Below are 22,008 nucleotides of genomic sequence, written 5' to 3'. Positions count from 1 at the left end.
AGATAAACAGAGTCTCAGTCCCATTATACAGAAACTATTGCGCCAAACTACATCTCCAGGGAAAGTCCGATACAACCAAGAGAGGAAACACAAACCAGAAAATTAAAAGCAAAATATTAAAAGCAATTCTTTATAGTGAGATTGACCGTTGGCCCTCCAGATGGCGCTGGACTACAGTTCCCAACAGGTCAAGCCTTCTGGCCAATAGGCAGAGTCTTTAGGAGTTATAGTTCAGCATCTGGAGGGCCCTCAGTTACCCGGTCTGCTCTTTGGTCTCTGACTTCACATAAGAAGACAAGCCCTTCTGACTGCCATATTGTGCATTCAGGACACTTCCAAATCCCTCTGTGCTCCCTTCCCTGCCTAAACTCATCCCACCTTTCAATGTTGACATATGGGACCCGGCTTGAGGGAAAGCTCTCTTGAAAAAATGCTGCATTTCCAGAATCTATGAATAAAATGCTGAGTCAAGGAATTCAGCCAAAATGCCACAAACTCAAAACTTGCAGAAACTGCTGGTGGTGGTCAACAGCTAAAGGCTGGCAGCAAAAGTGGCTCATCCAGACTGACTTCAAACAGAGAAATGACCAACATAACTGAGTCTACACAGTCAGACTGACTTCAAACAGAGAAATGACCAACATAACTGAGTCTACACAGTGTAAATTCGCATCAGTGATATCGAAAGCAGCCAAAGTGTCCGGGCCCAGTGCTCTTGGGCCAGCTCTAAAACATGACGCGAGACCTAATGAGATTCTTCAAGGTATGCCATAAACCTCTTTGGACAGTAGTTTAACCTCATCTCATTGGGGGTGGTACACAGCAAGGACAGGCGTGTTCAAAATTCAAGAGAAGAAAAATAATACCTAGAGGCATGTACCTCACACATAGATCAATTTGATTCCTGACTAAAGAGCTCACCACAATCCCAAAAGCACAGCCAGAGGTGCTTTGAAACAGCTTATTTACTTATTAAAATAAGTTTATGGTCTAAGTGCCTGTAGAGAGAATGAGCACCTCTCCATTTTAAGCAATTATGGGAAACCTGTTAATTTTGTATCCCTTCCATAGCCATCCAGTTAGAACACTTGCCGTTTCTGGTTCTTCAAGTGATTGCAGACCTATCAAAATGCATACCCCTTCCTTCTTATCTCCTTTCAACGTCACTGAAGGGATTAGATTGAACCTAATATACTTTTTGATTCCCTTGACAGGGGGACATAAAACTAGAAGGGTTGATAGTGCAGCCTCCCTGCTGAAGCATGTAAACCAGTAACCCACTCTCACATACAAGTTCCTCTCACTCACTGACTCCGTCTTAAAAAACTTTTTCTAAAACAAAAAGTAAAAACGACTTAGTAATGGGTATGTCAACCACTTAAAACATACTAGTATGTTTCCCTAGATAAATAAGAGGAAGAAAGTGCTTCAATTTCACCTGCATCCACCTTGATTTCAACCAGTAGTAGCAACCAGTTTTCAATACATATATTTTTGAAAGAATAATACTGAGAATATACTTCATTAATTTTGGAGCTTCTGGGATCTACATACCATATTAGGAAATGCCTTTTCCCCCTTTTGGCCTAGAACTGTAAGCAAAAAGAATTTTCCTTTTCTTAGCTTAAAAAAAAAAGTGCCAGCTGTAACCATTCCTCCTTACTTCTTCGTTCTTCTAAACCTAGCATTCTTTCAAAGCAGACACTGTCCTTGCTCATTTTATGACACTTCAAACTGTACGTGTCATTGTCACTTCCCATTTCTTCCCACTTCCCTCTGCACACTATAAACCAGCAGACTCATCAAACCCCTACTTTCCCCCTTACATATTATATACCTCTGAAATATTGCGCTATTGGGAGTTTTTAGAATAACACAAAAGAAAAAGTTAAGTACAAAAAAAGTAACTGCTTTAAGTGCTATCTTCTTGCAAATGCTGGTTCCAATATGAAATCTGTACATTTCATGAGCGTCTTAAAGTGTGTGTATATATATAAAAATTAGCACTGATTTAAATACAAAATTCAAAGTACAGTGATGCCGTTTGTAACTTCAGGGTGGTAGCCAACGAAGTCATAACCAGAGAAAACTCACAGAAATAATAGACTGATTTCAATGGGTCTATTCTGAGTATGCATAGCTTACTGCTGTCAGTTTGCAGGGCACATGTATCTCCCACATGATGTATCTAAACATATACAGTACATGAATATAGTTTCAGGGTTTTTCCTCTCTTCATTCTAAAAGTGGGCTTTAAAAAAAAAAAGAATTAAAAATTATCCATCCTTGGTTTTCGAAATGGTGATGTCTTGGTAGGATCCACACTTATTTTGTCTACAGTCACACAGTGTCAGAAGTACACAAAAAGCACTGCATACCAGTACATTATTTAAACACAACACACACACACACACACACACACACACACACACTCCTTCCTTTCTTGTTCCAACTGCACACGAAGAAGAAAACCCATCCACCCCAAAGTCTTGCTCTGCAGAAGCAAGAAGCCACTGGACTTGCACTCAGCATCTTCAAACCAAGCCAGAAACGTTGCCCCGGCGGAAGGCAAAACTGCTTTTGTAAACTCTTGCAAACAGCGAAACTTAGGAAGCGTAGTAAGGAAGGCTTATATAAGCCTCGAACTCTTAAGGAATTGGATGAGGACTCCGTAGACAAACGTGTATTGGCACAAGGTCTGCACCATCATCATCCTTTGCTGTCTTAACATATCCAGCATTCTTGGGATGTCCAGTGGCTGCAAAAGAAAGATCAGAATGGAAGACCATCATGCCTGCAAGTCTATAGGTTTCTGCACCAGACAGACAGGCACATTTACAGACTTTAGCTTGGGGATCAGTGAACCTAAGGAAGTGAATGGAAGGAAAGATTCATGTCCCCTTCTTCCCATTGCTGTACGCTCCAAAGTGCCTTTCTGGAGGGCCAGAGACCTTTCTGAACAATGGGGGAATGGTATGACAGGGAATTGCCCAAAGAGTGGTACCCTAAGACATGTTAAAGAGAAGCTTCTCATCTCTTCTTCCTACCAGCATTCCCCTCAACCCAGGTTTTTTTTGGGGGGGGGGGAGGTGTCACAGGTGAGTGTAGGAGAGGACAGGAAACCGTCCTTCCATGCTATGAACTGCCCTGAGATCTACAGATGAAGGGAGGTATACAAACTTAATTAAATAATAATATTCTCAGAAGAAATCAGTTTCAATGAGTTTCGTTTTGCAGCTCTATGCATATTGTGTACATAGACTGTAAATAATAGAAGGAGGTGAAAAGTATGCTTTGAAACCTTTGTCTTAAAGTTAGTCATTCCCAGATTGCTAGAACTGGGATGAGTTTCATTAATGCTCCTTGTCTTTGATCCCTGCCAGATCACGCTCTGTTAAAGCCCCAAGAAAGCAAAATTTGGTGATGCAATTGGTAGGCTTTGTTACTCCGCGGCAGGACAGGGATGATGAACAGCAAAAAATTGTGTGTATAAATATGACATCTTGGGGAACCTACCAAGACTACAGCAGCTTTAAGGGTTCACCAGCAACCCCTAGTGCTACTCCTTGACATCATTGCATGGGAGGGGCATGGACTACCCCCACCCCTGCTCTGTGGACCCCCCTGATCAAACTCCCCAACACATGCACCAGAGTTTTAGAAGGCCAAGAAATAACCTCATTGTGCTCCAAGCAGGCAATCATGATCTCCGACAAGATGACCACACCGGTTCTCCCAACGCCAGCACTGCAATGCACCAGCAGGGGAGGGTTGGGGACTGTAGGATCCGCAGTACTGTTTGTGTGGCGCCGGACTGACTGTATCTCTTCCAAGTATGCTGTCAGATCCAACAGAAAAGAGGAAAGAAGAGAGAAATTATTTAAACCAGGCAATAACACAAGCAAGTACAAAAAGTGGCAGCCAAGTAAGTCAGGGCGGCAGAGAGCGCAATTGAAACATGTCCACTCAGAACGCAACACCACTCCTGAGGAAGAAGAAGAAGAAGAAGAAGAAGAAGAAGAAGAAGAAGAAGAAGAAGAAGAAGAAGAAGAAGAAGAAGAAGAAGAAGAGGAGGAGGAGGAGGAGGAGGAGGAGGAGGAGGAGGAGGAGGAGGAGGAGGAGGAGGAGGAGGAGGAGGAGGAGGAGGAGGAGGAGGAGTTTGGATTTGATATTCCGCTTTATCACTACCCGAAGGAGTCTCAAAGCGGCTAACATTCTCCTTTCCCTTCCTCCCCCACAACAAACACTCTGTGAGGTGAGTGGGGCTGAGAGACTTCAGAGAAGTGTGACTAGCCCAAGGTCACCCAGCAGCTGCATGTGGAGGAGCGGAGACGCGAACCCGGTTCCCCAGATTATGAGTCTACCGCTCTTAACCACTACACCACACTGGTGCTTATAAAGATGCTTATAAGCTACCAGACCCAATTCCACACGCTGCTAATGGATTATAAAGCCCCAAACGGCTCAAGGCCCAAGTATCTGCGGGAGCACCTCAACTCCCATACCACCCAAGTCAATTAATCCTGAAGATCAGGAGGGGGTGGGGAGCCTTACTTCCAGTCCCCGTGAGGATTTGTAGTCGGGAAGCTCACAGAAGGGCTTTCTCCATGGTGAGGCCATGACTCTGGTTTGTTCTCCCCATGGAGTGGCATCTGCTCTGCATCCCCCCCCCCAAAAAAAAATTATTTCTATATCTCCCTTCTCCAAAAGAACTCATGGCAGAACACAGGAGCATTACCAGGTTGTGTCCTGGCCAGCATTTAGCCAGCTCCCTTTCAGGAAGCTTGCCTTATTATGTGCTTTTCAAGACCATGCCCAGATCACACCAAAACTTGACCAAAAGTGGGCAAAGTAAAAACAACACAGATGGGAGTGGGGTACTTCTAGCCACAAAAGACGTTTCCATAGCATCTCTTGACACCTAGTTCCCGAGAAAGGATTCATTTACCACCACAAAAGACAAAAAAAAAACCTCGGAAACACGTACAAAGAAACCCTTTTATGTCCTCTGGGCAGCCATGCTCCGGCCAGTCTGTGTACTGAAGGTGCCAAACCGTTCTCTCTTGCCCCGTGAGGAGGTGCTTGATCTTCAGGCCTGTCGTTGCGTAACAGCCAGAGTCCGTTCGGAATCGGGTGGTGATCTTGAACCTCCCATACGTCACTGTGTTGTGCCTCGAGCCAAGCCGCGGCCAGTATCGGAAGCTTTTCTCTCGGCATCCCTCCTGGAAACATTAAGCTTCGTCAACAGAAAGCTCCCATGTGACCTTCCGCAGAAACATAGTTGTTTCAAAAAGGACTTGTGGTTTATTATTTTCAAAATTTAGATCCCGCTTCTTCCCCCATGCCCCTTCATTCCAACCTCACAACGATCCTGTGAGGTACCATATTGGCCCGAATATAAGCCACACTTTCTTTCCAAATTCTGACCGTGAAAGGTTAAAGTGCGGCTTATATCCGCAACCTTACAAAAATTGGCTTTTGCGATATCGCTGCTGAAACAGATATAAAGCGGAACAAAAAAAAATGTTTTATTGCCGATTTGCGAGCTTGAGTGCCTGCGGAATTGTAGCAATTGAATAGCAATTGCGGGCTCGCAAGATCAAGGGCTTAAATTGGCTTGGAGTTACAATTCTACCAACCGCAGCGATTTTCAGCCTGTGACCCAATTTTAAGGGAGCGGCTTATATTCGGGTATTATTTTTTCTTTCTTTCCCCCCCTTAAATTTTTAAGGTGCAGCTTATTTGTGGGTGTGCCTTATATTCAGGCCAACATGGTATGTTGGGGCTAAGAAAGAGGGGCAAGTCCCAAAGTCGCCCAGGGAGTGAAGATTTGAAGCTTGATTTGCCCACTAGCCACTAAACTACATGGGCCCTTCTACACTGTCCTGTCAAACCTGGTCAGTCAAAATTAGACTGGAAGGAAAGGGCCACACCTCAGAGGTAGAGGGTCTGCTCTGCATGCAGAAGGGCACAGCTTCAAACCCTGGCTTCCCCAGGTACAGCTAAGACTATCAGTGGCTATTGGCCATGATGGCTGTGCTCTTCCATGTTTCTGAATACCAGTTTATGGAAACCACAAGAGGGTAATGTGCTCCCAGGCTCAAATCCCTCTTGCAGGTTTCCCACAGGCACCTGTGAGCCCACTGTGAGAACAGGATGCTCAACTAGATGGGCCATTGGCCTGATCCAGCAGGCTCTTCTTTTGTTCTTAACTAGAGGTGTGAAGGCCCGGTTTTTTTTCTGTTTTCTGTCCTGAAGCCTTTTTTGTTTTTTTCCCGAAAAGTTTGAAAAATTGAAAAAATAAAAAATAGATTATGGAATGTTTTATTTTAACATGATGAATAAAATGTTTTAAGATAAGGGGTTCAAATATTTTATAAATCTTTTTTTTAAAAAAAATGTATGGTATCAGATTATTCTAATTTCTGTGAGGACAAGCAAGTCCTAGGTTATAAACTGAACATGTTGCATAGCAAACAGTGATGAATGACAAGATAAATTTCAGTTCCTGTTTGGATACACTATATTTTTAATATGCTAGTTGTGATTATTTTATGCCCATTAAAATTGTCCATAGTTATATTTTATGTTGCTAAAGTAACAGAATAACTTTCAATCTGGAAAAGAAAAAGGAAGTGCTAATATAGGGGGGGGGGGGGAACCGGGAGAAAACTGGGGTTTTTTCTGAGCTTCAAAATTTTCGGAAATTTTACATCTCTATTCTTAACTGGGGGAAAACTCTGGAGAAATGTGGTCAGTCAGTGTGGACAATACTGAGGAAGATGGACCATTGGTCCACCTTGGTATAAGCTACCCTCCCATGTTCCTTTGGTCAGTACATTCATACATAATCAAGTCGCTTCATGTTTATTATGCTCTTGCGCAGAGGAAGGTCGTTCAGAGTCAGGGCCATGAAGACAGCAGTTTCCAAGCTTATTCCCTCCCCAGAAGTGTCGCAAGTACCCACCTCTTCTGCAGTCACCATGGTTATAATGGCAACCCCTTGCTCCCACACCATCTGCCAGAAATCTTGGCATGTATTCTGCAAAGGACCTTGGGTAGCAATATAATCCCACTCCATGCCCCCAACGCAGACCTAAGAAAAAGAAAAGACAAAAATGATGCAAGGGATGAGTGGATTGTGAGACTTAAAAGAAAACAGCAGCAACAGGTCTGGAAACCAGGCCTTATGAGGAACGGTTGAAGGAGCTGGATATGTTTAGCCTGGAAACGTGGAGACTGAGAGGAGGAGGAGGAGGAGGAGGAGTTTGGATTTGATATCCTGCTTTATCACTACCCGAAGGAGTCTCAAAGCGGCTAACATTCTCCTTTCCCTTCCTCCCCCACAACAAACACCCTGTGAGGTGAGTGAGGCTGAGAGACTTCAGAGAAGTGTGACTAGCCCAAGGTCACCCAACAGCTGTGTGTGGAGGAGCGGAGACGCGAACCCGGTTCCCCAGATTATGAGTCTACCACTCTTCACCACTACACCACACTGGAGATATGATAACTATCTTAAAGACTGTCACATGGAACAGCCATATTCTCAGGGTATAGAGCAGTATATAAATTCAATAAAATAACAACAACAGCAGAAAGAAGAAGAAGAAGAAGAAGAAGAAGAAGAAGAAGAAGAAGAAGAAGAAGAAGAAGAAGAAGAAGAAGAAGAAGAAGAAGAAGAAGAAGAAGAAGAAGAAGAAGAGGAGGAGGAGGAGGAGGAGGAGGTGGTGGAGGAGGAGGAATTTGGATTTGATATCCTGCTTTATCACTACCTGAAGGAGGCTCAAAGCAGCTAACATTCTCCTTTCCCTTCCTCTCCCACAACAAACACTCTGTGAGGTGAGTGGGGCTGAGAGACTTCAGGGAAGTGTGACTAGCCCAAGGTCACCCAGCAGCTGCATGTGGTGGAGCTGAGACGTATAGGTATAGGGCAGTATATAAACAACAACAACAACAACAATGGAAGATGGAGCAGCTTGTTTTCTCCTGCTCCAGAGGGTAGAACTCAAACCATTAGCTTCAAGTTACAAGAAAGGAGATTCTGACTAAACATTAGGAAGAACTTTCTGACAGTGGAATGGACTCCCTCGGGAGGTGGTGGACTCTCCTTCCTTGGAGGTTTTTAAGCAGAGGTTGGATAGCCATCTGTCATGGATGCTTTTGCTGAGATTCCTGCATTGCAAGGGGTTGGACTAGATGACCCTTGAGACCTCTTCCAACTCTACATTCTATAGTTCCAGAAAATACCCAATGTTCCCCATACTCAGAGCAGAACCACTGAAATAAACAGACATGAGTAACTTGGGCTATTAATTTCACTGGATTTGTCAGAGCATGGCAACCATTAGATATCACCCTCTGATTTAAAAATGGAGAGGTGGAAGTCAGTCAGCACAGATCAACCTGTATACCTTTTGTTCCTGCCATATGATTTCCTCTCTTCACATTTAATCCCAAAAATAGACAATTCATACCACCCAGCATATCATAATGATGAGAACAGAACATGGGTAAGGGCCTCTTCCTTGACTGTTGTCACCTTCACGGCAACTAGGAAGCTCAAAATATGCTTGGCAGAGCTATAACCCTCGGGCAGTATCATAATACGCCTCAGATCACTTCAGAGTGAAGGAAGGTTGACTGATAAGCAGGGCCAGCCCAAGACATTTTGCTGCCTGAGGCAAAACAGCAAAAGGTGCCCCCAAGTCAAAGAGCATTGTATGCAAGGCCAGTCTAGGTTTTGTTTCTGGCACCCGAGACAAAAAAAATCCACAATTGCCCCTCTCTGCCAGTGAAAAACAGAAAAATAGTAAATCAGATAACTAAAAATTGTTGCCCTTTCAGGATACCTCAAATCAGCTTCATGAGGCAGCTGCCTCAGTCTGCTTTACGGTAGGGCCCAGGCTTGTGATAAATTCATAATATGGGCCTGCACTAAGTTAGTTCAAAGACAGAGATTCTGAAAAGATCAACTTCCAAGATAATCCCTACCGAGAATAAGCAAAAGGCTCTAAGCTAAAACCTACTTTCTGATAGATACGCTCTGAGGTAGGATAAGTCAAAAGGATCAGAAAATGCAAAGAATGTCGGCTCTCTTTTCCGTCTAGCCTTATGGAAAATAAATGATGGCAAGTGGCATGTTGGATGTACAGCAGATGTTTTAACAGTTCCTTTTGCCCACTAAGAAAAGCAACATTCTCCAGGGCTCCTGCTTCTCTGCACCATCCGTAACACCATCCAGTTAAACAAGCCTATGGCATGCTTTGACTTTTAAAAAAGCGTCTCACAAGAAAGATCATAGATAGGTGAAATAAATCATTCAGGAAAACATTCCCATTGCTTCTTGAGCTCACCTTAATGTGGGAAGCATTGATATAACCCGTATTGTTTTCTTTAGTAGGGACCAGCTCTACTCTGGTGTCGTCATAAGGAAGCACATCCTGAAACCTGTTCCTTTCTGCGTTTTCTGGAAGGCGGGCAATTGAGCAGTCCCCATCCAGAAGCCTTTTCTTCTGGATCCGCTCGTATTCTGTAAACACCATCCCTTGTTCCAACCCTTGTTCCAGACCTTTACACTAGAAAGAAAGAACACGTTTTATTGTTTTTCAACAGGTGTCTGCCTCTGTGTGCGTGCTCTATTTTTTAACACACACACCCCGATACTTTTAAGTTGCCTTTATATCGGGTGCTCTCAATTAGGCTTATAGACTTTTAAGAACCACACAAACACACACACACAAATTGATTAAAAAGCTGGTGGTTGTAATAAAACTATTATTGTTGTTTATATCTCGCCTTTTTTCTTGACAGGACTCAAGGCAACTTACAGATAAAAACAAGAACCGCAAAGAACATAGAAAAAGAATATTAAAAAGCAGATAAACATTAATAGATTTAAAACTATATACACGCGTAAAATCTGTTTAAAACAGCCGTCCAGCTCATTAATATTAAGATCCAAAACAAAAACACAACTGAAGGTTTCTGCTTTATAGGGACCCCCCTGGCAATTCTCTACATATCCGCAGAATACAATATCTCAAAACCACAGAGCTGGACCAAGAAGATATACAAAACCAGCAAAAATAAAAAGCACCTGACACTTTCCTTCCAAACTTGGTGCAGAAATAAAACCAAATCCTGATGCCTTTACTTGGATAAAACTTCTGCTTGACGGCAACCAAGATTCTGCAACTATGGGAACTGAATATGAAACCTTTTTAACATACAGCTCAAAGAAAACATCAAACCAACCCGTTCATCATTTGTTGCTCTGGCAGGTTCCTCCTTCCCTTCGTCTGGCAGCGGCAGCCGAGATAACGTCAGTCCATTTAGAGCAGCTAACTTCAAAGGTCCCATTTTTTTGGCTTCGGCTCTGTTCTTTTTCATGACCTGCTGGAAACAAGGCAATCTGACAATGTGCTGCAGCAGAAACCTGGCTCAAATGAAATTGCTAGGGTGGGTGGGGGAGTACGGAGGGGAGGGGGCTCACCCCAAAAAGGGAAGAACCGCCAGCCCTTGCCTCCTCTGGTCAACAGAATCCTACAAACACGGCAGTAGCAAAGCAACATTCTTTCCACCTGGTCTGTCTTCATTCCCCAGGTTTTCGAAACTTCATAGGAAGGATAAACAGACCTTAGGGAGAAAGGATCATTGCAGACAATGGGCTTTCATGAACAGCCACAGGCTACAGTCCAACAATTAGTGTAGGACAGCAAAATTTTGCACCCAAGTTGCATAGGTCCCAGTGACTTTTATTATTTTCTTCTTGCCCTTCTTTCCCAGCAGCTCAGGATGAGCAGATGTGTGCCTCCTGCTTTCATTTACTCTCACAAAAACAACCCTGTGAGGTTTTTACAGCTGAGGCTAGTATGTATGACTGGCCCAAACTTTGGACCTAGGTCTTCCTTCCCCAACATCAGTATTCTAACTACATTACAGTGGTACCTTGGTTTGCATACGTCTTGATTTGCATACATTTTGGATTACAAACATTTCAAACCCAGAAGTTTGCAACCTTTTTTTTATTACAACCCATTTTTTTAAATTACAAGCAAAAATTTTTTGAGGCCCCATTGGCAAAAGCGTGCTTTGGGTTACAACCTGTTTTGGTTTATAAACGGACCTCCGGAACGGATTATGGTTGTAAACCAAGGTACCACTGTTACTGCACCACATTGCCTTACAGTGAGGTTTGAACAGCTTAAATGTGGCACAACTGGAATCAGTTAGCACAGAGCAGGAATGTGGAACCTGTGGCCCTCCAGATGTTGATGAACTACAACTCTAATCATCCCTGCGGCTGATGGGAGTTGGAGTGCAACAAAAACCCTCTCTAGAGGCTCAGGTTCCCCACTCCTGAACTAGACAAATGGAAATTAAGAGGAAAGTGTGAAGGAACATCTGGTATGCTTATTTCATAAAAAATTATATACCACTTGATTGTAAATTAAATAGCCCTTCAAAGCACTTTACAAAAACACTCTCTTCACTGCCCCCTGACTTCATATACAAAGGTATGCATGGGACAATCAAACATTCTGCTACAGAAGCAGCAGATTTCCTACTCTCATTTTGCACAGTAGACACAGGAATTTTTACTGTTTTACAGAATTGATCCTGTTTCTGGGACAAAGATGTATTCAGAACATTGTTGCCTTTCAGCCAATATCACATTCTGCAGATTTCCTGCACTTCTGTAGAATCCCAGACTACACACAGCCCTAAATACAAGCTGTCAAATACCTTTCAACATTTAGCTGCCAGAAATTTGAACATTTTTTTATTGGCAGGCAAGTAACATTTCCAAACCCAGAGAATTCAGCCTTTCAACGTCTAGCACACAAGCAAAATGGTGAGACCCCTTAGGATTATGCCAGCTGAGCATGTAAGTTGGCAGGTGATCTTTAATATGAAGTAGAAATTGCAGAGGTTATTGGCTTCCAAACACATCAAGACACAAAGTTATTATTTGAAGTGGACCTTATATCCTAGCTTGTTTGGGAGCTATTAATCATATTAACACTCGATGGCATATTCATATGTAAAGCTCGCATTACATGCACGCATATTTTGTATACAGTCAGTTGGCCTGCACAAATCGACAAGTGTACATGCTTCCACACAAACATTTGTACATGTGTAGAGACTGCTTGCCTGTGTTCTATGTAATGTGTGAACATGTGTCTAGAAAGACAAAAGAGGAACATCCTAGAGAAACTCACCCCTAAAGGAGGAAGCCCTTCCACTATGTTCTTCTTCCCGGAAAGCAATTCAGACACAGGCCTCTTCTTTATGGAATCCTTCCGCACCCTGTACCTTGCAGACATTGTTAAGTCAGACTCTGACACAGACGGAGTCAGCAGCCCATCGCCTCTTCTCTGTACCTGAGTGTCAGCCACGATGTGGGAAGGACTCACATCTTTTACTCTCTCGGTCTCAGTAATATGCAACTTGGGTTCGTGTATGTGCAAAGGGCCAGGGTGTGAAGTGACGGAGCTGTAGGGGTAGTTCAGTAAGGATTCAGAAGGATAGCATCCCATGACAGAAGGAAGTTGGGGTTTCCCATTGACGAAGGGAGAGAGGGTTGCACTGGCCTTGTGTTCGTCTTCAAATTCTTCCTCTTCCTCGCTGCTGTGAATCAGCATAGTGGCATCTGAAAGAGATTTCTTGTGTCCATAGCTCACATTTTCCTCTTGCTCCTCATTTTCCTCTTGCTTCATCCTCTCCAAGAAAACAGTGGGCTGTGAGCTGGCAAGTATAACCTTTGGAGGGGCCACATCTGCGGCTGATGCCGACATGGTCCTCTCTTTAATCCTCATGGCCTCAAAGTTGTGGGCCAAGCCAGCTATCTCAATACTGTTCCTCTTCTGCAGCTGAGCGTGCCGGGCCGACGTCAAGGGCTCGCTCACTTCCTGGAGGGAATGTGCAACGGGTAGACTGTCTTCCTGAAACGTCTGGACCGAGTGATGGACCCGCCGGGTAATGAGATCCGGGTTGCTGCTGCTGATGTAGAGGTGCCGAGAAAGGTCCGGTGTGCTGTTGGCGGGTCTCGGGTGAGGGTAAGGAGGAGGGGGGCGATACACTTGAGTCTTCATGATGTTTGGCGCAGGGTACTCCTGGGCCTGTAACTGAACGTTCGTCAGTTCAGGGACGCTCACTGCTCCAACCACCAGGCGCCTTTCGGCAGGATAGGGGTAGGGCGACTGGCTGTGGAAACTGTAATTCAGGTTGAACGGGTAGTGGCCAGAATGAGGGGAGGTGAAATTGGCGTGTTCTCGGATTTCAGGCTGGCTGTAAACCATGGCGTCGGGTCTACTGTAGGCGTAGGAGTTGCCAATGTTAAGGTTCCTCATCGAGTGGCTCTGCTTGTCCGAGTGTATCATTCCCCGGTTAAGCTGCTTCATCACCGTCTCATAATCCGGGGTAGGCCGATACGAAGGCGGTATAAGGGCACTGTGCCGGTGTGACGGGACGTAATCAGACCGGAGGACGTCGCTGCCGGTGATGCTCGGGTTGGAGGACATGGGCGACGGCTGCATGTAGTGTTGTGGGTTATTCAACGAGTTTGTGCTGTGAGCGCTGTAGACGCTGCCGTTGCGGATTCTGCCATTGTAGTCATGCGGCGCCCTGTCCAGGCTGGTCTGAGAGTGGCAGTAATAGCCGTTCTGGTTATTCCCATAGAGGTTATCTGAAAAGCACAAATTAGGGTCCATTTATAGCCACCCGCAGAAGCTTCAAAAAAAAAGGCACGTAATAGTTGTTAACAAAGTGTCAACCTTCCCCCTCCTCCATGTGCATTGTGTGCTTTTAGATCGGTAACAGAATCGTGCCTCTCTCCATATCAGCAAATTAATCTGACAATTTCATGGTCAACAACTAAAATGGGCTGAATATCTAATTTCAATCCACTGCACAGAACAGCCTAAACATAAGAATGGCCTGATGGATCAGGCAGTGGCCTATATAAATCCAGTATCCTTTTCTCACACTAGGTGTAACAGGAGAAGCCTACAAGCAGGACCAGAGCACAAGAGCACTCTCCTGTCCTGTGGTTTCTGGCAACTGGTATTCAGAAGCATTACTGCTTCCAACTGTGGGGAGGGAACGTAGCTAATGGAAGAGCCCAATAAGTCCCCAACCTTGCAATATTACCCAGCTTCAATTTCCAGTACCTCCAGTTTTAAGGAGTAGGTAGCAAATGGTGGGTCATACCTTAGCCTGAGATCCTACTGCCGATCAAAATAGGCAGTGTTAATCTAGATCAGTGTTTCTCAAACTTGGATCTCCAGCTACAAATCCCATCATACCTGATCACTGGTCCTGCTGGCTAGGAATGATGGGAGTTGTAGTCCAACAGCAGCTGAAAGACCCAAGTTGGGGAAACTCTGGTCTAAATGAACAAGTAGGCTGACCTAGCATAAGACAACAGATACATGACAGGTCCATGTGCAATGTCAAAGCATAGATAAAACAAACCAAGGCTTATAAGTATTAAAAAAAACCATGACTGCAGTTTGTGGTGTGCTAGCAATTAACAAACCACAGTTAAACCATTGGGCATGGTTCAATCAAACAAATCAAACAATCAAACAAATCACGGTTCAATAATCCATTGTTAATAAACCTCGGCTTGGTGTTACATGCAAATCAGGTCACATTCTCCCATCCAGGCACTGACTGCATTGATAACATTAATAACAGTATATTAATTCTTAATAACATTAATAACAGTATAATGACCTCCCAGTCTCTTCTCTACCACTTCCAATTCAATAATGTAATTTTCCTCAAACCCCTTTATTGGCAGAGTAAAATATTGAAGTTTCTCAAGCACCTTAAACCTTTACCTTGGGAAGATGTATACTGGTCTGCGTAGGGTCCGTTGTAGTGCAACTGAGGTGGTGGCGGAGCCATCATATAAGGCTGCGGCGGTTTGGGCTGCTGAAAAGAAAGATGTTATAGAACTAAGTGGAGATCTACACAAAATTATTATTTTATATATATATATATATATATATATATATATATATATATATATATACACATACACCTTTTGGAAGCTGCCCAGTCAGATGGGCGGGGTACAAATAATAAAATTATTATTAAAATTATTTTTATTATAACTTAAAAGCACTCCAGTATGCATGAAGTGCTATTTGCAAGCACTTGCTGCCTCACACATCTCGCTGGCGGAAGAGAGCTGTACATAAAAAGGAAGGTTCATTCTAACTGGCTAACTTATTTAGGGTTGCCATATTTCAAAAAGTGACAGCAAAATCTGAAAAAAAAATATCAAGTTTTTGGCCAAAGTCGTTGAGGTTTCATTTTTGTTTCGTTTTTTGCTGAATCTTTTTTTTTTTTTTAAAGAAAATGAAGTATTTGCGCTTTATTAAAGGAAATTTGCCCAAATTTACACTTCTGACATGGGTTGCCATACATCAGGATTTCCCCAGACATTAAAGCAATTTCTGCCCAGACACTGTTTCCAACAGCTGAATCCCAGCTATGTCTGGGAAATTTCGGACGTATGACAACCCTAACTTACTAGAAGTTAATAGGATGCCCACAGCTGCAGGATGGGGTGGGGGGAAGCCTACACCTATTGGAATCCCCATGTCTGCAAGAAAACTGCTGAATCAGGCAAACACAACCTTAGGTAGCTAAAACGCATCTCTTGAAGTTGACAGGGCACAGCCAAGAGCACCTGTCAATCATCCAATTAGCAGTATCTATGTTAAACCAACTCAAGGCTATTATGAAGAAATTACTCACTCCAGTTGTGCAAAACCTGGATTATCCAATAGAGTCGGTGCAGTATAGCAAAACTAGCCTTTGTACCTTAACAAAGAAGAACCTACTACGCTGGCTGCTGAGTCACAGTGTGATATGAGGACATGAGTGTGGACAGCTTCCTCCCAACAAAAAAACATCTAGAAGCTTATATTTTATTTTAATTAAAGGGATTAGCTTAAAAGCAGGAATATTCACAGAATAATCCAAACTGATTCGTTGTCAGAGTCATTGGTCATTCAGAATCAGATAGAGGCATGGGATGCAAATGCAATTTGGTGAATGAAATATGGCTCTTGAATTCATTATAGCAGTAATGGGGAGTGTCTGTTGGATTCTAAGGAAGCCCTGAGACCTAAAGACATTGGCGCTTTATTGCCACTGTCCTCCCCGGAAGCAAAAAAGATGGGTTAAGTGGAAACTGACAAGTGGATGGCAGAGGCAGACCCTGACTAGACTATTTTCAGGTATTTCAAGCTGCAAATGTAGATGAAACAAGCCAGTCTGTTTAGGCTTCTGCAGGATGTGCTGTTCAGAGTAATCTCTTCAAATTCAGGAGGATTAACACTGATCTGTGCAAAGTTTCGTGAGGCAGAGGAAACAGCTGGTCATGGAATATGGGATTGTTTGACCCTGTCCATAAACATAATGAATTGGGCACTGCAATTTTGTCTTTCGGGGCTGTGCTTTAGAACAAAAATCGTCTTTGAGGTCTGAGGTTAAAGACTTTGTGGAAGTTTTTGACAGATACAAGCGAGTTTAACTGAGGTGCAGAAACTGCTAAAGCCAGCAGGTGGTGGTAATGGGGCCTCTTTTATGGCTTTGCAATGCCATTAAATACTTTGTAGGATTTAATGATATGGTATGAGATTAAATAATGATATGGTATGAGATTTAATGGTAGAAGGTAAAGTGCTCAGATTTTTTTTATTTCTAATTGACTTTGATGGGCTATTCAAATATTCATGACTATACCATATTTCTATTAAGAGCGTATTTCAAATCCATAGGCCTTCTATCACATAGGAGTCAGCAGCCCATCCACCACAAAGGAAATTGGTCCTTTCTAGCTTTTTTCTAGTTTCTCCTATTGACAGCCCTTCAACCAATGACAAACTTTCCCCCCTTAATTAATAACCTTTTAAATGAAACCTCAAAGAATAAAAAAGAGCTTGGAGCTAAAGACCTTACCAGAGACATCCTGGAGGAAGACCTCCTTCTAACCGGATTCACGGTCACCGCCTGAGCTTGTCTACAAAGCAAAGTTACACACTTAAAAACAGATGTTTAAGTAATGTCATTGACAGTGCGGTCCTATGTATGCATACTCAAAAGTAAGTCTCACTGTGTTCTAAAGGACAAGGACTTCCCCCCAGTCAAGTGTGTTTAGGCTTGTAGTCTTGGGGACAAAAAGTGTGAAGTGCTTGTTACTCCATTGTAAAAGAGGCCGCCAAGAAAGGCAAATGGAATAAGATGTTATGACTTTAACATCCTTTCTCCATCAGGAAATGGTGGCATTAAAGCTCATGTATTGCATTAACGCCAGGAATTCAAAGGGAGGACAACTCAGATTTCCAAAAAATCTGCTGGAAGGAGACAGTAGCATTTTGCTTGGCAATCTAGTACAGTATTCCTCAAGCAGTCCTGCCCATACTGTAGCTGTATTCATAATTGCATGGCTAGGTTTTGCCGCAAGGATGTATTTGTTCAGAGTTAGTGAATCCCCAAGTAAACCTTAAACACACCTGGTTCTTTGTCTTTATTAGATAGATCAGGCTGCTCAATTTACTACTTTAGCTCAGTTTATCTCTGAGTGGCTCAAGCATGCTGGTAACAGTGGAGTTGTTTGAGAGCTGTCCTTGTTTGAAGAGGCACACCCATGCCCAATAATAAGCCCTGCCTGGCTTGTAGGACACACTCCTGCCGCACTCCTGCAATATGGCAGAGATCTTAACCAGGAATTTTGTAGCCTCACCTCTTGCAAACAGCAAGGCCAGCAGTCAACAGAGATGGGGCTTGTAGCAACATATCAAGGACCGTAAGTTATCTACTGCTGGCTTAAGCACACCTGCCTGCCCTTTTCAATCCATTTCAGTTCTTTCCTTCTGTACCCCCTCCAGATCCTCCCAATCTAATTTGTTTCCCCCATCTGCTCTGGGCCCATCTGCTGCAGCAAGCGACAGGGAAGAGAACCACAGGGAAGAGCACCACCACGTCGAAAAGTAAGACATGGGCGCTTCCTGTAGCTCATTCATGACACACCAGCATTAACTGATCCATCAGGTCTCGGGGCACTTCCTGCTTCAGTTGTTGCAGAAAGTTCCAGCTGTGCTCCTTGCCAGACGGAGCTACTGGCCAAAAAGAACACATAATGGGTATTTTGGAGGCTGCAATGCAGAGACTCCTGGTCTAATCACTCCTGTGACAATGGGAATAAATCAGGTTGTGACCTGTGCAGAACCTTCCACAAGGCATACCCCACTTCTTGCATAAATTGGTCCTATGGTGCACATTATCACTTCACTAACTTATGCTGAATTTGGGGATCATGCCACTTCATTCATCTTTCTGTCCCATCCGGCATGTTCAGTTTGTAACAGCACAAGCCCATGCCCAGTGCTATTTTCCTAGAAAAAGAGGTGCTGGAACTCAACATGAACGCCTCCCTGCACTTGAGAGGTGCAGAAACTGAGTATCAGCTGAAAAAAAGCCATGCCCATGCCAACCTTAGATATGCTTGGCCTGAATCCAAAGCAATTCTTTCACCCCACCCTCATAGCCTGCTCATGTGTTTAATGCCATATGGAGGGAGGCAGAGGGAGGGGCATTTTGCCCCCCATATAACAATAAGAAGACCCTGCTGGACCAGGCTTATGGCCCATCCAGTTCCCGCAGCAGCCAATCACATGCCTATGGGAAGCCCAAAAGCAGAACTCAAGTGCTTCCTCGCAACATCTGATGCCCAGCAAAGATATTCAGAGATACGCTGCCTCCAAGAGTTGAGCAATGCACGACTGCATTGTGTTGGTATCATGGGAACTAACAGGGGAGCAGTACAAATACGTTGCATGCAAAGAACACAAAAGGAAAGAAAGAATGTTTACTGGCTCACCCTTTGAGCAGAGAAGGACGAGAAAGGATTGGAAAGCGTGGAAAGGAAAGAATGAGGAAAGATTTCTGAGAGCCTTCCTCAGGCGGAGAATCTGGGGAGTCTCTAAAGACAAGGCACATGCAGACAAAATGTAGACAATGAAACAACACATTTCTAACAAAAAGGATGCTTGTTATCAATGGAGGAGACATTTCAAGAGACTGTCAAGTGGGCTCCTCAAGGGGGCTTCTAGGGTCATGATCACCCAAGTCCCTCCTATAATCACAAATTAAAAAGATAAAGCAAAGTCTATAGGAAAATGATTTGATTAGTCTATGACAGGGATGGAAAACATGTGGTTTCTGAGGTCATGTTTTTTTGGACAGCAGGCATGAGTTAGGAGTCAAAGAGTCTCTGTTCCTGTTTTACAGCAAGTAAGTTCCTAGTCCACACGGCTAGAAGAAAAAATGCTAGTTGTGTATCTTAAAGAAACATGGACAGACAAAACGATGCTCAACTGCATCACAGTTTCCCCACCTCAAATCTCATTGTATTTGAAACCCAACAGAAGGGAGGAGATAGATTTATTTGGCTGTGTGTGGTTTTTTAAGGCACTTGAGCTAGTGTTGTCGACACCCGATATTTATTACACCATAATATTGCAAAGCAATAATAAACAGATCGTGTTCACAGTAATAAAATAAACTATTTATTATTATATTTTTAGATCACCCTTCAAAAAAAATTCCCATAAAAGTGTTCTGGTAAAATGATAATGAAAATTAAAAGTAATTTCTTGAAATAAGGGATCGGCTTCTGAGCATGCTCCGCCCAGTTCCAAAATGGCCGTCGCTCCAGAAATAGCTTCTGTGCATGTCCAGAGACCCCAGACATGCGCAGAAGGAGCCTCCCCCGGCCGGTAAGTAAACTGGGAACGGCTGGAAAAACGGGGGCTTCCCAGGGAATACGGGAGAATTGGCAGCTATGGTCTCAGGAGTCTGCACTCAGAAACAAAGCTATTTGGTTAAGGTGTTCAAGTAGGAAATTACAGAATATAAATTAATATGGAGAGAGATTCACTAAAGGATTATTATACTTACAGGCTACATTTATTTAGTCTATAAAATTTGTGCCTGGCCACACACATCCTCCACACATATTTTGCCGTTTCCATGTCTTCCTGTTAAACAAAAGAGATTGTATGTAAGACAAAATGAGTGGCTAGATGCATCTCTTTTAAATCACTTTCCTACTAAGAGGATTCTTAGGACCAAATTAAGGGCCTGCTTTGGCCTATCTTCATGCTGCATAAACATCAAGGACAGTGGAAAGGAACAGAAACCTACTCAGCCATTGTTGTTATTAATTAAATTTATATACAGCCCTTCATCTGAAGATCACTGGGCTATTTACAACATAAAAATAGAAAAGGAAAACTGAAAATACATAACATAACAACAACAACACCCGACACATTTAAAAGACCACAGTTTGGGTCTACAAAGGTCTGATATCTAAAAGCCAACAGATGATTTATGACTTCTTTCTCATGCCATACATTTTATTTAAAATGCATATAAATAAAATCTCACTCACAGTTTGGAACTGGATAGTCTCTTCTTTATTTGCCAATTCTAATGCAAAAAAGGACTTGTTGTGGGACATGTTCGCAATGTCGTGCCACCTAGGCAGGGGTAAGGAAAGAAGAGAGTGTAAGAGAGACAGGGAGAGAGAGAGGGGGAGAGAGAGAGAGAGAGACCTCCACAGAATCATAGAATCATAGAGTTGGAAGAGAACACAAGGGCCATCCAGTCCAACCCCCTGCCAAGCAGGAAACACCATCAAAGCATTCACAAAGGCCTCACAAAGCACTCTGCTTTAACTGCATGTATATAAGAGGGGATCCGAATTCGCCATGCTATTTCCCACATAGTTGCAAAAAAGTATTAGCTACTCTGGAAAGTTTCTGCTTCAGGAGGTCTTATGATTTGGTTGGTTCGACGCTTGCTTGCATACACACATGCATCTGCAACACAGGGAATCACAAGGTATGAACTGACCACATGATTGGGCACCTAAAGGTTAAGGGACAAAGACTCTTGAAAGAATCACCATCGCAGGAAACGAGCTCACCTAAAGATGACGGGAGGCCGACCATTTTTGTGTTTCACAAAGATTCCATCAAGACAAGCTCCGATGAATATGTCACTTCCTTGGCTGTCCTGAAAGATACAAATCACAGTACAGAAATTGCATTTCGCTTGCACCTTTCTCCTTGCGACAACAGCTTCATTTGTCATACGCTGCCCACAACATCCTCCTCCCATGTTTGTGCTCTAAATTTGCGCCAACAATGCAAAGTAAGCTCATTGGATATATTGAAAATTGAAATGCTAAATATCTCCTTTAATTTTTTTTTTAAAAAAACAGAAGCCTTTCTTCTGGGAATTACCGACTCAGATATTCCCAAAAATGTAAGAGAGATCTTTTTATATGCCTCGGTCACAGCAAGAGTTCTTATTGCAACAAACTGAAAGAGTAATAAAGTTCTTTCAAGGCTAGAATGGATTCAAAAGTTGGCTGAATATGCGGAACTAGATAATATGTCTGAAAGAATAAAGAACAAACCAGAACAAGTATTTAATTCGAAATGGGTAGTCTTCAAAATATATTTGAAAAACAACTGTTGCAGTTTAAACTCTGTCGCAGCATTTGAGTAATTTCAGTAGTAGTTTTAAGTAAGAGTTTTAAGTAAGTATGATGTGAAACCTAAGATAGATAAAATTTTATTTAAATTCTGTTAATAATCTGCTATGTTTCGGCAGCAAGTTGGTGATTAGTAACTGAAGTAAGGAGTGGACAGGAAGTTTGGTCTAAAGCAAGAAGACATTTTTAAATTTATGGCTTTGTGTTTTTATTTGAAATATTTTGACTTTGAGTATTTGGTATATTACTTTTTTTTTATTGTGCTGATGGATGTGGATAGTTGCCTTTTTTGTGGATTTATGTGAAAACAATAAAAAAATTGAGTGTGTTTTAACAACCCTGCCTTTCTACATAAAATGCAATGTAAAATACATGATAAAAGAATCAAACAATGTTCCTGTTTGCCTAATTTGTTTCCA

General features: G+C 42.9%; 1 protein-coding gene across 7 annotated transcripts in view; it reads right to left on the bottom strand.

Annotated features, from left to right (window-relative positions):
- Window positions 1-2,252: 2,252 nt before the first annotated feature.
- Window positions 2,253-22,008, bottom strand: part of PTPN21 (protein tyrosine phosphatase non-receptor type 21) — a 44,878-nt gene continuing 25,122 nt past the window's right edge. For 2 of the 7 annotated variants that reach the window (XM_035107595.2, XM_060272379.1), the window contains exons 8-20: window positions 21,017-21,105; window positions 20,480-20,567; window positions 19,984-20,063; window positions 18,905-19,006; window positions 16,984-17,044; window positions 14,850-14,943; window positions 12,225-13,690; window positions 10,255-10,395; window positions 9,354-9,575; window positions 6,968-7,096; window positions 4,988-5,222; window positions 3,678-3,838; window positions 2,253-2,758 (exon numbers count right to left, since the gene is read on the bottom strand). In XM_035107595.2, the coding sequence (XP_034963486.2) occupies window positions 2,630-2,758; window positions 3,678-3,838; window positions 4,988-5,222; window positions 6,968-7,096; window positions 9,354-9,575; window positions 10,255-10,395; window positions 12,225-13,690; window positions 14,850-14,943; window positions 16,984-17,044; window positions 18,905-19,006; window positions 19,984-20,063; window positions 20,480-20,567; window positions 21,017-21,105 (2,997 nt within the window). In that variant the 3' untranslated portion in view covers window positions 2,253-2,629. The remainder of the gene's footprint in view (window positions 2,759-3,677; window positions 3,839-4,987; window positions 5,223-6,967; window positions 7,097-9,353; window positions 9,576-10,254; window positions 10,396-12,224; window positions 13,691-14,849; window positions 14,944-16,983; window positions 17,045-18,904; window positions 19,007-19,983; window positions 20,064-20,479; window positions 20,568-21,016; window positions 21,106-22,008) is intronic. The other 5 variants (XM_035107624.2, XM_035107615.2, XM_035107633.2 and 2 more) reach the window with 5 other exon arrangements.

This window comes from Zootoca vivipara, chromosome 1 (assembly GCF_963506605.1).
Source record: "Zootoca vivipara chromosome 1, rZooViv1.1, whole genome shotgun sequence".
Classification (NCBI taxonomy): domain Eukaryota; kingdom Metazoa; phylum Chordata; class Lepidosauria; order Squamata; family Lacertidae; genus Zootoca; species Zootoca vivipara.
The sequence above is the reverse complement of the archived record's forward strand: the minus strand, read 5'-3'. Positions and strand labels throughout refer to the sequence as shown.